At 36.7% G+C, this 16,816-nt stretch overlaps 2 protein-coding genes across 2 annotated transcripts in view; both read left to right on the top strand.

Moving 5' to 3' along the window:
- The window catches only part of khdrbs3 (KH domain containing, RNA binding, signal transduction associated 3), a 453,020-nt gene that overhangs the window by 213,568 nt on the left and 222,636 nt on the right, over positions 1-16,816 (top strand). The gene's annotated exons all lie outside the window — the stretch shown is intronic.
- On the top strand, positions 2,630-12,181 carry LOC135771503 (CMP-N-acetylneuraminate-beta-galactosamide-alpha-2,3-sialyltransferase 1). Its single transcript, XM_065281776.1, has 7 exons — positions 2,630-2,736; positions 4,622-4,990; positions 8,951-9,144; positions 9,224-9,403; positions 9,520-9,565; positions 9,650-9,775; positions 9,868-12,181. The coding sequence occupies exons 2-7, from the start codon at positions 4,709-4,711 to the stop codon at positions 10,033-10,035; spliced, it is 996 nt and encodes a 331-aa protein (XP_065137848.1). The 5' UTR covers positions 2,630-2,736; positions 4,622-4,708; the 3' UTR covers positions 10,036-12,181.

The following is a 16,816-nucleotide window of genomic DNA, read 5'->3' as shown; positions in this document are numbered from 1 at the left end:
TTGAGGTAGCTCACCAACACCCCCCCACAAAAGGAAACAGACTGCAATAATAATACATTAATATAATTTATTACACGGCTCTCTGGAATGCTTGATTCTGATTGGTCAGTTGAGACATTTGCAGGTTCGTTCTTTTCAAATAATAACCGCTCCAAAGTAATAACGCATAGCCGGTACTACTTGTACGATTAAAATCGCTCCACGCCGATAAAGATTACTGTTTGGCGCCATCTTGTGACAAACACTGGACAACCACAATTAAGAATGGAACATAGAGCAATAGAGCATTACAGCTACGAAGCCAACACTCAAAAAAATACAGAATGGGCATTACAATTTCTCAGAGACTGGCTAAAAGAGAAAAAAATGGAGACAGACAAGAATGAAGCAGAGGATCTTAATAAGGTATTACGATCATTTTATGCATCTGTGCAAAGTTTCGCGGAAGGATAAAAATGTTAATTTAAAACAAATATGCCAATAAAATGTTTCAAATTCATATTCATGTCCAGTTTTTTTCTTATGTGGCAAGTAGCCGTGTAATAAGCGGGATAATGTAGAGGCAGCCGGTAGTTATCGGGAAATAAGCCCCTCCGCTTCGCGTCGGGTCCTGATCACAATGTCGGGGCTTATTTTCCGATAACTACCGGCTGCCTCTACATTATCCCTTACTTATACATGATTATGTTATATTTTATTATGAATTTAGTAGGGTAGCTCTTTTAAATAGACAGTACATCCAAAACGGAATATTCTGTGATCGTTTACTCCCCCTCATGTTGTTCTAAACCTGTGTGAACTTCTTTGTAATGTTTATAATAAAATAATGTTAACTACAGTTAGTGCTTTGACGGATCGCAGTTGATCCGTGATCCGTATGGATCACAACCCACGGTTCGGCTCGCATGCGATTCACGGATTAATATGCAAATTTAAATAGGGAAAGTTTATCATTTGCACGTGTTTCGAAGGCTTGCAAATTTTAACATTCAAGTGATTTAAAACAATTTAACTGCAAAAAGGCATTAAAGTGAGCAGATTTCTGCATGCACATGCTGTTAAATGTGTCCGGTCCAGCTCCAGTCAGATCATCCTTTCAAAAGATCAGAACTCCTCATATGTAAATTATAGAGAGAGTTGCGCTACTGTGTCTCATACTGTAGTCCATTAAAGGAGTAATCCACTTTAAAGATGGGGTCCGTTGACTTTTTATAGTAGGAAAAAAAATACTATGGAAAGTCAATGGGCCCCATCTATAAAGTGGACTACTCCTTTAACATATATTTGCTGAATAGAGCAACGAAAAACAACGTAACGTTTTTATGTGAAGCGAAGCGACATTTTATGCTGCGAGAAATACATTTTATTTCTTACTGAAGCGCAGTTTGGAATTCGCCCTCCGCCTGTGTGCCCTCAGTAGTGCATATACATATACTTCAAGAAAGTAAGCCAACATAAAATTTTTCTGTTCTTGACAGGGCACATACATACAAATGATCTCACAGTATTCTTTTACTAATAAAAACATTTGTTTATGTCTTAAGTGAATTATAGAGTCCGAAACCATTCTGCTTATTTGGTCTTAAAGAGACAGTAACCTCAATTAACCTATTTAAAGGGATAGTTCGGCCAAAAATGATATTAAACCCATGATTTACTCACCCCCAAGCTGTCCGAGTTGCATATGTCCATCGTTTTTCAGACAAACACATTTTCGGATATTTTAGAAAATGTTTTAGATCTTTCAGTTGATTAAATGTAATGTTACGGGTCCACGACCTTCAAGTCCAAAAAACGTGCGTCCATCCTTCACAAATTAAATCCAAACGGCTCCAGGATAATAAACAAAGGTCTTCTGAGGGTAATCCGTGCGGTGTTGTTGTAGAAATATCCATATTTAAAACTTTATTAACTTAAATAAATAACTTCCGGTAGCGCCGCCATCTTAGTCGCGTCCGCATTCAGGACGAGAGCTTACGCAGCCTACGGAGGCTACTCTGCTGCTGCTCTGTGCCCCGCCCTCTGAATTTGTCAAACGTCACTAAGAAAAGTGCGTACACTACGCTAATACTCTCTCCTGAATACAGAGGAGTCTAAGATGGCGGCATTTAATTCAATGTAATGCTAATTTTAGACCTTATACTTAACGTGCAACTTTGTTCTTTTTTATAAATGTTTGTAATTACTTTATTTGTTATTAAATTTTTCCCACCCCTTTTTTTAGCTGATACGAATAATGATCCGTGCATCAAAAACTGTTATGTGATCCAAACCGTGAGTTTTGTGATCCGTCACAGCCACAACTACAGTACACATTTCCATAGTAAGACAAACATACAAACAAATACTATGGAATTCAGTCAACTGCTTTTTCCTCATCGCTCTCTCTCTCTCTCTCTCTCTCTCTCTCTCTCTCTCTCTCTCTCTCTCTCTCTCTCTCTCTCCCCCTCCCCCCACAACATCTCTTTCATTCTTTCCCTATAAACAGTCACTATTTTATTATGTGGATGATAATACTTGTCTTTACTAACTGTAAGTTTACTACTAAAATTATAATAATATATAATAGATAATAAGAAAAGAAAACAGGTTGGTCACAGACCATCCCATAGTATGGTTATATATGGGATGACACTGTCATTCTGAGCTAACCAGTTCACTGAGATTCACAGGCATTTAAACACGACCAGGACATACCAAAGCTAGACCTTTCGACACAAGAAATCCTGCTGCACTGTGAGTATTTCTCCTTTTTTTGTGTGTAAACCATATTATTCATTAATTAAATAATTTCCTTGATGTCTCGTTTTACTCTCAGAAATAAAGGAACTAAAGCTGTCACTCGGATAGTAATAAGGTCCTTATAATTATGTTCCATTTTAGGTACAAATATATCTCTAAGGTTCCATGTTTTTATATTTCAAGTGCCAGTATGTAACTTTGAGGTATTAATACGCACCATTTGGGTACTTTTTGAAAGGGTACAGTACCACCCAAGTGACAGCTTTTGTACATTGAATTATGAGAGTGTTGGAGTTTGGTGGTGCAATTCAATAATATAAAAAAACTTGATAAACTTAAGTTGTATGATGGGTATGAAAAAAAATATATTTGTTGTTTGTTATTTATTAATAGGATTAATATTTTTTTACTAGATACTTCACCTAATTTAACTGTTTTAAGTACAATCTATTTGGCTTTACAAGTCCTTTTAACATACTATTTTTTCTTAATGTCTTTATACTGCAAATTCTCAAAATAAGTTAAGCAATTTCTACCAGCAACTTACCAGTGGTCAAAATGTAAAATACTAAATAAAAAAATGACTTTGAAGGCATTTTACAGTTTTCAGTTCTAGACTAATTATGTGTGTATTTATCAGATCTTTCTTTATTCTCTTTCATACTATTATTATTGTAGCTTACTCCTATTTTAATAGTCTGTTCTATCATTGCACATTAAAATAATTACTATAACTACTTGAAGCTGCTGTTTTACTATACAGGACTGACAAGAAGCTAACCTTGAGTTATGTGCTGCTTAACACTATAACCAGTCATGCTTTAACATGTTATATGTGGTAAAAAAGCCTTTTGTTCATTGTTAACTCAGGTATCTTTTTCTTTTGTGTTCTTTGTTGTCACGTTTTGTAAAGCGTTTGACTTTCAAAGTAAGCTAAGGGTGAATTATATTAATCTATTTTAGATCTACATTTTTGCCTTCATCCAATGCAACATGCAAATGAGAGACCTTTTATCAGTTTGAAAGGAAAGCCAACTATGATGAATGACATAACTATAAGTGTAATCTCAGAAAGAAAGGTACAAAAGTTGTCACTGGAATGGTACCTTTTAAAAAGTCCTATAAGTGCCGTTTTGTAAGTACCAATGTGTACTTTTGAGGCACCAATATGCACCTTTTAGGTACAAAAGTGTAAAAGGTATTTTCCCAGTGACATTTTTTTGTGTAGAAATGGTGATAAGCTAATAAAGTTTCAGTAAATATCCTGGTAGCAAATGAAGGAAATCCAGGAGATTGTAACGCAGTGACACAGTTTGTAGTTCTGTAGTATTTTACTGCTGATAATATACTGTATACTGCAGTTTAACAATTTGTACCTTGTAAGGGAAACTTAACACTTAAAGGGATAGTTCACTTTAAAATGAAAATTCTGTCATCATTTACTCATCCTCATGTTGTTCTAAACCTGTATGAATTTCTTTTTTCTGATAAACACAAAAAAGATATTTTGAGAAATGATGGTAAACACACAGCAGTAAGTGACCATAGACTTCCATAGTAGGAAAAAATATTTTGGAAGGATTGTGATAAATGAAGAAAATATTTTGATAAATGATGGTTAGCACACAGTTGATGGTACCCATTAAATTCCAACATATTTTTTTATTCCTACTATGGAAGTCTATGGTCACTTACTGCTGTGTGTTTACCATCATTTCTCAAAATATCATTTTTTGTGTTCATCAGAAAAAAAATTCATACAGGTTTAGAACAACATGAGGATGAGTAAATGATGACAGGATTTTCATTTTAAAGTGAACTATGCCTTTAACTAAACATGATTGTCTCTAATGAAGCCATATGTCTTTCATTTTTTTAGATTCTCATAAGGAAACAGTTGACGTGTGAGCAACCATTACTCCAAACCACAAAGATATCAGAGATCAAAGTCTCATCTGGATCCAAAATGCGTTTGTCCGTGCAGAAACTGGTCTGCGTGATAATTCTCTTGAGCGCCATAATCTGCACCATCACCTTGAATAAAGACCCTTACTATGAGGATTTAAAAAAAATAGTTAACATAACCTTCACAGAGGGCTTTTTGCGCAAGGAACCATGTGGGTGTTTGGAGGGCTGCTTGGCTGCGACTGAAGATGAGTGGTTTAAGAACCGATTCAGAGATGATATTCCACCTCTGCTTTCTCTCGGAAACAGCGAACTACCCGACAACATCACTAACTGGTGGCAGGTAAGCAGACAACTACTGCTCAAAGGTCGACTTTGTGTGGTTTTTTGTTTGTTTTGTTTTATCTGATAGTTATGTACTATCATCATTTCCACATTACAAAAGCACTTCACCTTTTCTGGAGAACTGCTCTTTCATGTGCTTTCTCATAGTCTCCAAAGAGAAAAAAATAATTGCATTGAGGTGCTTTTCACCTTTAAAGTTCACCATACAACATAAGTAATGGTGATATGCATTTTTTTTTTCAACTCAAGTCTTTAATTATTCCTTACAAAATGTACTTAAAGGGGACATATCATGAAAATCTGACATTTCCATAAGTGCTATAATTGGGTCACCAGTGCTTCTATCAACCACAAGATGTAAAAAAGTTCAACCCAGTAACCTAGTTTTGGTAAACCATTCTCTGCAAGCATGTGAAAAAACAGGTCATTGAAATTGTAATGTCAGACTCAGACCGCCCCTTAATCTGCACTATCCAACCACAGCACTGCCATTTAGTGCAGAGATCAGCTCATTTGCATTTTAAAGGACACACCCAAAAATGACAAATTTTTGCTCACACCTACAAAATGACAATTTTAACATGCTATAATAAATAATCTGTGTGGTATTTTGAGCTTAAATTCACATATGTACATATGTTTGGGAACACCAAAAGATTTATTTAACATCTTAAAAAAGTCTTGTGAAATGTCCCCTTTAAAGCTCCCGTTCTTTCTGTGTTTTTAAAGCTTTGATTGTGTTTATGGTGTGTAATATAACATGTGTTCATGTTTCACGTGTAAAAAACGCGGTCTTTTTCACACAATTGACTTATCTGTATAGCGCTGTTTTCAATGTCCTAAAAACAGGCTGATCTCTTCCTTGTTCTATGAAGTCCCTCCTTCAGAAATACGTAACGGGTTCTGATTGTATAGTTTGTTTTGTTGTTGTGATTCGATAGCAGCTTAGCTTGCGGTTAGCTTAGCTGGCGACTGACGTATTCCTGTGGGCGGAGTTTAGTCAAAAAACTGTTTTACTGACATCATTAAAGCAGGAAGTAGAGGGCTGTAGTCCACACCGGCCGTTCGTTGTAGGCTTTGAAAGGCGAATTCTGTTAAAGAAAACATATCGCTTGGCAGTGAACTTTGAGCTTCATCATTTTACAGGTATTATTTATGCTATTATAGCAACATTACACACTAACTAGGGTTTAAATATTGGGATAAGAAAGAAGGTGAGCTTTTGAATACCTATATAGTTTAAATACATGTCAGTATTTTTTGATAATAAATATTAATTTGTGTTTTGGTATCTTAAACTTGTAAAATGACAGGTGGGGCAAATGTCCATACAAATGAAGAGTTTAAGACAACTATTAAAATAGTGCTTAAATTATAAGAAAATCAATACTATAAATTAAAAACTTTTGCATTGTTTTATGCTCAAAACCTTTCCAATAAATTGCATGTGGTGGGCCGTCAGGACCAGCAGGGCCTTCTCTGCTGGCCCTATAAAAAAAGTGTTAAATGTTTTTCTTTAGTATGCTATTTACTTCTTTTCATTTGTGTAAGGTCCGCAAAATTGCAAAATTCGTTTTGTTAAGGTTGAACCGGAGTACCCACAAAAATTCACATAAAAATCAGCTTATTCAGCTGGGACCAGCTCTACAGATACTGCTAGGCTTTTGTTGAAGGACAACACATCTGATTTGTTACAATCATTAGGGACAGAAACATCAACCAATCAAATTGTGACGTTTATTGACAGCACGTCCTCCGGGTCTAGCGACGTGCCCAGCGCTACCCCTAACGTCTGTCGTCAATTTCCAACGTGAGCGCGAAATTCAGTTTTTAAAGAAAATGACACCCGCTGTTGCAGATACACCCATTCTTGTTGCCCCCAGCACAACAAGTTATTTTGTTGGCCGTGTTTACTTTTTAATACGAGTAAAGGGACATGGAATGATTCTGACTTTGACAGTCTGAACAGCTTCACGAAGGCAGCTAGCTCTTAAACACCAAGGCTCCGAGCGCCATAATAATGTCAGTCGTGCATTTAAAAACTTTTGGTGAAAGTCGTTTGGATTTGGAACTTAACGAGTAGAGAAAACGGGAGATCAGCGTCCACAACGAGAGGGTCAGAAAGAACCAGGACATTCTGAAGCATCTTGACTATGTTCTCTTTTTGGGACGGCAAGAATTATCAGGGGACACGATGAATCCAGAGATTCGCTGAAGAGGGGTAATTACTTGGAATTGTTAACGCTATTAGCGGAGCATGATGCTGACTTGCGACAAACAAACAAATTTGGTGGCAGTTATGGTGGATGAGACGACTGACTTCAGTAACACAGCGCAGCTCTCAAATGTACTCAGGTATGTGACTTAAAAGTGACGCGTGAGTGCTTTACTACTTGTCGAGTATTGTATCATGCAGATTGTGGTTTGCATCTGATAATAAGCATTATTAAGGGCTTATGCACATTGTTATTGAGTGGTTCGTGTTGCACTGATAGTAGCCTACTGTGGCATGTGGATGTGACACAATGCACACAGTGTGCATTGGGGGATTACATTTATTGATACATGCAGTGAAATTTAGTCTGAGTTCAACCCACCCTTACCTAGCATACTGCTTTTGGCTAATTGTTGATCAGCTGTCATGTTGCTGAGTGCCTGTTTGTGCGGCCGAATATGCGCATTATTTGCATATGGCTGCGTGGTATGTTATGTATGTGGTTTACATGCTTACTGAAGGCCCTGACTGAAACCCCACGGCACGCCACTGATTACTCAATGGTTTTTTAATTAAATTACTATGGAAACAAAAAAAGGTGTGTGTGGGTGAGGTTTCAAGCAATGTTCAAGGTAACAAACGAGGGAATGAAGCAACATAGAAACAAGGGGAACAAGTGACACCAAAAACAGGATTTAAACAAACAATCAGCACAAAACAGGAAGCAATCTGGCAAATAGATAATGACATTTTTTGGGTGAAGCAATAAAAAATTCAAAAATTTGAATGCATTAAAATGTTGTTTAACTAATACTACACTTTAAAACACATTATTCCTAACTCAATGCATTACATCTGTTTTAAAAAGATTATAAAAAATATTTTTTTTTAAGCTTGTGACCAATAATTTTCCCGACCGACAACCGCAGCTTATGAACCGAACATTATCTTATAAGATTTTAATATTAAGTTGTCATTGAGTAAAAATACAGTTGACGGTTGTCTGTGACCTAGTTAAAACAAAACATTTCATTTGAACGTGCAAACAGCAGCGACAGATCAACAACACCAGGATTCATACATTATCAGATATTCACGCAACATTACCTTATCAAAAAGCACGCGATGATTAATATCCAAAAAGGGCAGATTGACTCTTTTTCATCTACCACAGTGGTCATTTCTAAAGCAGGACGCTTTTCAAAAAGTTTTGCTTTTGCGTCGTCTTTCTCCGTTTGTGCAAAAAGAGAGATGTTTATGGTCAGGGTCAGAGGCCATCAGCGAAGGCCTATCCGGATGTGCGCGAGACGGAGACGGACCGCGTCATCTTGCGCAGATACGCGTTCAGCTTCCAAACACGCACACAAATGATTTCTCATTCAAATTATTACTTTATTAGACCGTCAGGGCAGCAATCATTTGTGTCATTTACAGGACATTTAAAATTAAAGATAGAAAAGTGGTGAAATGTCTGTCGGCTCATGAGGACACGCACCATGTATTAACAAATATTTTTTTCTTTTAACTGATAATGTTAATCGGTCATAAATTCTTACCTTCGGTTAATGGTTAAACGGTCAATGTGAACATCCCTAGAAGCTGGGCTTTCAGTGATTTTACTTTTAGTGATGAAACTTGCGTTGATACAAACATATTGTGTTGTAACCATTTTCTACAGTAAAAGCAACAATACCCGAGACTTGCCATGTACTCTGCTTTGATGTCACAATGATCTGTCCGCAGCACCTACAGGGGACCAAGACCAAGACTGAATACAAGCAAGCGATTGAGGAGCTGTTCAAAGTCATTCCCAAAGAGGGACACTACAGAGACGCCGGCCCAGATCGCTGCCGAACCTGTGCCGTTGTGGGAAACTCTGGGAACCTTTTAGAATCGCACTACGGCCCCCTTATAGACAACAATGACTTTGTAATAAGGTAAACGCGTGATTTAAAGTATGCACGGGGACAATTGTGATATCATATTAGCTAAACATTTTAATTTTCATTTCAACAGGATGAATAAGGGACCAGTTGAAGGCTTTGAAGATGATGTGGGGTCGAAGACCACCCACCGAATTATGTACCCGGAAAGTGCCGTCCATCTGGATAACACCACACACCTGGTGCTCTTACCCTTCAAATTACTGGATATCGAGTGGGTTACCAGTGCTCTGACCACTGGAAGAATTAAAAAGTAATTCAACACACATTAATAATAAAATACCATCAATCTTTATTGAAGAATCTGTTAAGTCGTTTTTGATTTTAACTTCCGGACAAACTTATTTATGTTTCTGTATTTCTCAACAGAACACGGTTTAAAGTTATAGACAAACTGCAAGCCAATAAAGACAAGGTAATTTTACATCATAACTCAACGCATTCAACAACAGGCAGTTGTTGTTGATTAAAAAGATACGTTTTTCTCTCGGTCATTTAGGTTATGGTTATGCATCCTACTTTTATGCACTATGTGCATACGACATGGCTGCATATCAAGGCTCGACGTTCTTATCCATCCACGGGTTTCCTCGCCCTGATGTTTGGGCTACACATTTGTGATGAGGTAAAACTTTGACACCGATCACCCCAAGTCTTTTGCATTCGCAGAGCAGGTGGGGTTTTATAATGAACTAACGGATGTCTTTTCCCATTTAGGTCAACGTATTTGGATTTGGTGCAGACAGTAGGGGGACCTGGTATCACTATTTTGAAGGACTGCCCAAACGTTTCAGGGGGACTGGTAAACACAGCGGAGGTCTTGAGACCACTGCCATTAAAGAACTGACAAAAAGGAATATAATCACTGTATACAAAGGGTGGTGAGGAGGACTGTGATTATTACCATGAATGTGTAATGATGTTTACTTTTTAAGCAGTTCTTATATTTCTCTTACTGATTAGTTTGTACCTGCACCGTGCGTGAGCGGTTTGCACAATACATGAAGGCTTACATTGTTAATTTATTGATAAAAGCTTTTAAAATGTGAGCCCTCGAAAAGGTGTCAGATAGAAATATGAACACTATAGCTTATACATTAAATGAATGTTCAATATAAAACTTGAAAATTCTGTTAGCATTAAAATAGCAATGTTACAGATACTTTGTGAAACCACGTGAGCCATTTAAAAAACTTTATTTGAGATTTTGCTCAACAGCTCCACATAAGAAAGTCATACGAGTTGGAAGTTAATGGTGACAGAATTTTCGTTCTGAATCTTCTGAAAAAAAAATGCACTATAGATCACTTTGGATAAAAGCAAAAATGCATGAATATTAAATATTTAGTGAGACCTACAGTCAGATTGATTCAGTGAAATAAAATGTATACTTTAAAACATAATATTTGAGGGGGATCCCATAATATTTTGTTTACAGCACAGATACAAGCAAACGTGTAGCTTTGTCATACCTAGAACAGGAGAGGTAGTTCGTGTGAAGGATTTGTTGCAGTCTGTGATTATTGTTCAGGGGAGTGTCTGTTGTATTTTGTTGTTTTATTGTTTTATTGTTTTATTTTCGGCCTCTTTTGTGTAGCCCTCTTTCTCTAGTCTGTGTAAAGAGACATTTTTTTGTTGACAGCATCCATGGAATTTGGGTGTGTTTGAAGTTGAGCTGGTTTTCACAGTTCTACCTTATAACCAGCCTTTCTTGTTTACATTGAATTGACTGCTTTTAAAAGAAAATGTCAAATATTTCACTTATTTTAGAATGTTTTGTAAAATGTTACGCCTTCTTAAAATATGTTTAGGTTGTTTTGGTATTATTTTGTATTACCTTATGTATTCTTTCTTCAGGTTTAGGTTTTAATTTGAATAATTTGGGTAAAGACCTTCCAGTAAGATAATTGGTTGATCCTATAAGTTAATAATGTAATTCTGTATAATTCTAAACTATAGTGTAACTTATTTAATTTTAGGTAATGAATAAGCTAAATTTTTAGTAAACAAGGTTATTGGTTGATCCTGGTTTAATAGGGATAACTTATTGTACTTTTGTAGTGTCATATTATAATTCTGTATAATTATAAAGTGTAATTTATTTAAGCAATAAGGTACGAGAAGCTGTGCTGTATCGTGAAAAAGTAACGGCTGAAGGGCATTGTTAAAGGGGGTCGCACACCGGACAAATCGAACACACTGTGTTACGCACACCAGCGCCAACAAGTGGCGCCTGTCCGCGGCGCCCAGCTACGACTGAGGAAGTTGCGCAAATCCCTGTCGCGCCACTTACATAGTTTAACATTAAATAACATCATATTTGTCCCAAATCATTAACGATTAACATTGGCTGCTGACGTATATTTAGCATTTTGAAGTAGATGCTATCTGACTAGCTCGCGCTATTTAATGTGCACTTCCGGTGTACGATACCTCCGAGTTGTCAACCCCCTTCAGGCGATACGCAAAGTATTCACGATACAGCACTAGCCTCGAGCACCTTATTGCTTTTATAAAACGATTACCACACAATATTAAAGTAAAAAAATGTATTAGTGCAACTTTTATGAAGGTAAATCAATAAAGAATTCCTTATGCTAGACAAAATAGTCCCTGACCGTGAACAACAATGTTCCGATAGACCCTTTTACTGTTTGTACACAATGATGATGTGCCATGTATGCCTGCGCATTTTGGTAACGGAAGTATGGGAGAATCAGCGGTAAAGCAACACAGACAGAGAAAGTTATTTTTAAAAGTTGATCAACTTTTGAACACAGCTACCATATCCGTGTACTATAGTGTGGTGGATAGAAGACATTACCAGATGGCCAAATATAAAGTGTCCAGATACATATATACATATATTATACTAGTGCAACCAAACGCAACAACCAGATATTTTGATGCTGGGAAACAGTTTTGATAAACTTTGTTACAGATGAGAACCACTTACACATAAGAACCACTGGGGAACAACACCACTTCCGTTGCCAAAATGCGCGCGCAGGCTATTTGATCACATGGGCTGTAAAAGTGTCAATGTGTATTATGCATGAAAGCTCAAACAAAAACAACCAACTGTTATCAAACCCCTTACGAAAATTAACCATGGTTTTACTACAGTTAAAACCAAAAAAACATGGTTACTGGAGTAAAACCATGGTTACCACAACCATGGTTTTGACAACCATGATTTTCAAAAACCATAGTTACACCATTGTTACTGTAGTAAAACCATGATTTTGTTGATAGTAATCAATACACCAAAAAAACATGGTTACTACACTTTTACCACAAAAAAAACATTGTTAATTTTTGTAAGGGAGTGAAAAATAGAACAGTTGGGTAAAGTGGTCATAGCCGTGTTTTATCGTGAATAAAGCACAGCTATTGTCCAATCAGAATCAAGGATTGGAACTAACCATTTTATAATCAATTAAACAAGCCAAATATTATTATTAATGTGAAGTAATTGTGCTACAAAGGCAAAATGTGCATTCAGAGCTAGCGCTATTTAGTTTGCATACACTGTATAAAGTTTTTCAACTTAAAATTTCAGTTTAGTTTTACTTTAGGTAAAAAAAATTAAGGTGTAACCAATTGAAGTTACTTTTAAGTTGAACCAATTTGTAACTTTTTACAGTGTAATGTCAGAGATCGGTTTGATTATGTGAACTCTGGCTGTGTCCGAAATAACCCCCTATGCCCAGTGGCGGCCAGTGACTTCTTTATCGAGGGCGCACGATGCAAAGCTCGTCATAACATGTATCCAGCGTGTGTGTGGCTCGTCATGTCAAAAAATTTGTTCGCCGTGTCATGCATCACACGTCATGTTAGTATACGTGTCTGCTGCGGAGGTTTCAAAGGGGTTTATGATAAAAGAGATGCTCATGTTTGCCAGATACTTGCTTAATTTCACATCTAATCAGAATTTAGTGTTAAATGTTAGTATTTTGTGAACGTGAGCATATTTTTTATCTTAAACCCTTTCGATGCATGTGTAGCGGGCACATATTTTGACATGACGCATGATTTGCATGTTTCATACAGTATGATGCAACAAACACATATTTTGTAAATGACATACATGCAATAAGTACTTGTACTCAACTGTCTAGTGTATGAATTTTAGAAAAGTAGTATCATCCCAAATGGAGTACAGTTTTTTTTAATAACCAGAAGTATAAGCCCAGCTGAGGGCAAATGTCTTCAAAGTCATTTAAAATCAATTGGTACACTGTTCTTTTAATGTCAGTATCGGTTTTGTCCCACATAACCTCAGGCACTCGTCTCTGCAGGTGAGCATTCCTTTTACTGCATGTGATAGCCCCACCTTACTTTTGTCATCTAAGCAAAAGTGTCTGTTGAGTGTGTAAAGTGTCCAGCTTTCTACACTTCAAATGATTAGTGGAATGAATGCATCATCCAGTTACTTAAAGTGCACCTCTTTTTTACTTTTCTGTGTGAACGCACTACTAACACTATTTATACTAGGAAAATAGTGTGGAATTGATCACAAGTGTGTGATTTGGGACGTATTTGGTGTTACACTCACAGCTAGACGTTCCTCGTACAATGAGATACTTCGTGGAAATTCATCATGATTCATCATTTACATAACCCTTAGGAGACATGTAAACCAAGGCGTTTCCAGAGGTGTAAAGTACTTGAGGAATTTTCCTTGATTACTGCACTTCAGTATTATTTTTGGGGATTTTTATTTTACTTGAGTACAATTAAAAATCAATACTTTTACTTTTACATAATTAAATTTACAACTTTACAACTTTATTTACAGTCAATAAGTACTTATTTTTTAGAGATTACTTCATTCTAATTTCCCTTGCTCTTACCGAACCAATTTAATTGCACTGATGGCCAGTTTAATTTAAATGTTATTTATTCTGGAGCCTTTGGACCACACTAAGGAATTGGCCAACAGTTCATCTGATGATGAAGATGTTTTCGCTTCTTTAAACCTTCGACACATGAAGTATGTTCCCGTGTGACACGTTCCCTGCTATTTGTAGCCTCTCTATCAAGACTAAGGGCTCTATCTTACACCCGGCACAATGCAGCGCAATGCCCGACGCAAGTGTCTTTTGCTAGTTTCACCCCTGCGCAATTATAATATCCTCGTTTAGCGCCACGTTGTTTAAATGGAAAATGCATTTGCGCCCCCTTTTGCGCCCATGGGCGTTCTGGTCTGAAAACGAGGTGTGTTCTTGGTGCGTTGCTATTTTGAGGCAACTAAAATAGACTACGCCATTGACCAACTAAAACCTGGTCTAAAGTCATTGGCGCAATATGTTTTTGTTATTTAAAGAGCGCATTAGTAATATGCGACTATAAACGGGATGACAACGCGGATTTGCTTATCACATACATGAATGCGCAGCAGCACAAAAACGCTTTTAAATATAAAAGATTGAAGGATTGAATGTAAAAGATTATTATTGAGTCTCTTGGACATAAATGAGGACTAATTATGAGACGTTAAAAGGCACAAAGAGCTCCTTCACCTGCAGCCTGGTAAGTAAATAAATGCTTTGCTTGAAACAAATTCATATGTTTTTAAATGTTTTTTTTTTAAATGCCACCTCATGGATTTATTGTATATGATTGACTCTGTACCTGTGGATATGGTGAGATGAGAAACATTTTTAAGTAATGCTTTAAAAAACTGACGCTGTCCAAGTGCTGAAACGTGCGGAGAGCCGTTTGTAAATTCTTTATCTCCTGTTTGTTACAAATAAAGTATTTTTAGAGTACAAACCTTTTCTTACATACTTGTAAATTATTTTTTGATGATATTGGATAACCATACATTTAAAGCAATTAAAAGCCTGCTTTTTACTTCCATGACTAAAAGAAAACGGGTTTTAAAGGTTTTAATAAAAGAATAATAATTTCAATACAAGTGAAAAACAACACAATTATTTAACAATAATCTTAAACTGGGGAACTTCTTCCTCCGCTTAGTTTGGGATTAGACATAGCGTCAGCACAACTGGCTTTTAAAGGGAATGAGAGCTGAGATTCTCATTGGTTTATTGCACGTTACGCCCAAAACACACCCATTACTCATAAAAAAAGGACCAACACTTTTCGACTATGCGCACACACCACTTTTCCCATCGTTAAATTAGCAAAAGTGGATTCGGACACGCCCATTTAGACGTTGTGCTGTGCGCTTTAGACAATGTGCTTAGATCATTAAAATAGAACCCTAAGACCTTGTTCACACCGTCAGTCCAAATCTGATTTTGGTGCATATCCAATTTGACAGACTCTCTGTCCACATTGTGTATTTCAACTGTTTAGAACTGATCTGTGCATCCTGTAGCGTTCTGCCATTTTCTGAATTATCTGCACAGTTTCTATGGCAATGACTTCACGTTGCCTCGACGTCCGACGTGTTTAATTGACGTGACAGCATGACGTAACCAAAAAGCTACACAAATGCGATCAGGGCGGTCCGACTGAAATGGATTTCCTAAAATGCAATTTGAAAGAGATTTTTGGATGTAGCCTAAAACGGATAATGAAAAAAGGATTTCATATGGTTTTTGGCCGTTCACATGTTCTAAATTTGATTGGATTCCTATCAGATGCACCAAAATTGGATTTGGACTGACAGTGTGAACAAGGTCTAATACACCTCTTCCTGCATCGGCTGCCTGTGAGAGGCTTGATAGATCTTGAATTTTAAGTTAAATTCGAGGTTTTACAACTTTGAGTAGCATGTTGCATACTGAAATTAGATAGTTGTCTTATAGTTTGATAATTAAAAACAATTAAATACAAACTGTTGTAAAGCAGGATAAAACCTTTTATGTGGTTCATTGACATGTTTTTAGAGATGAAAAGCTTAAATAAGAATTTCTAGTTTTCAATCTTCCTGTTACTTTTACTTTTTTAATACTCAAGTACAATTTTAATGTGGTACTTTTTTACTTTTACTTAAGTATGATTCTGGCCAGATACTTTTACTTTTAATTGAGTAAAATTTACACTTAGTACTTGTACTTTCACTTGAGTTACATTTTTGGGTACTTTTTACACCTCTGGTGTTTACGCTGGCAGCTGGTGTTTATGTCAGCACTGAGCACTTTTCAACGACTGATAAACAAAGCAGAAGTATCATAGCAACCAAAGCACTTAGCTGAAAAAAAGCTGGCAAGTGCCAACACTTCTGCTTGGTCATTTTCAGACGCGTTAAACACTTTGTTTACGGTATTTATGCCTGCGTATGTTTTTAATTGTTTCCAATGAAAGTGTGACGCTTTTCAAAAAAGCCAGCAACTGGCACTTTTTCAGCGCTGACAGCCAGAAAAATATTCACCTTTGGGTGCAGATCTCAGTTCATCAATGTCAGTTCTCACACAGATGTCCAATCACAGTGGAGGGGGCGGGATAAACATCACAACAATCAACCGGCGCATTGTTCAATTATAAACAAGCAGAAGTACCACAACAACCAAAGGCTCAGCTGAAAAAAGCTGGCACCCAGGTGAAAAAAAGCTAGTTTATTACATTTATTTGACGTTTACTATATTAGCCTAGGTGGTATAAAGAAACAAAAAATGCTTGTCATGTTTATTTATTATATTTAATAAAAAAATATCTTTCACCCTGCTGGAAAAACCAGCATACCAGCAAG

Source organism: Paramisgurnus dabryanus, chromosome 19 (assembly GCF_030506205.2).
Source record: "Paramisgurnus dabryanus chromosome 19, PD_genome_1.1, whole genome shotgun sequence".
NCBI lineage: Eukaryota > Metazoa > Chordata > Actinopteri > Cypriniformes > Cobitidae > Paramisgurnus > Paramisgurnus dabryanus.
The sequence above is the reverse complement of the archived record's forward strand: the minus strand, read 5'-3'. Positions and strand labels throughout refer to the sequence as shown.

What these genes read in the sequence shown, in the direction of transcription:
- LOC135771503 (XM_065281776.1), top strand. Translation starts at nt 4,709, where the DNA reads ATGCGTTTGTCCGTGCAGAAACTGGTCTGCGTGATAATTCTCTTGAGC. An exon ending in ACCACTGGAAGAATTAAAAA is followed by an intron (nt 9,404 to 9,519) that starts GTAATTCAACAC and finishes ATTTCTCAACAG; the next exon opens with AACACGGTTTAAAGTTATAG. An exon ending in GGCTACACATTTGTGATGAG is followed by an intron (nt 9,776 to 9,867) that starts GTAAAACTTTGA and finishes TTTCCCATTTAG; the next exon opens with GTCAACGTATTTGGATTTGG.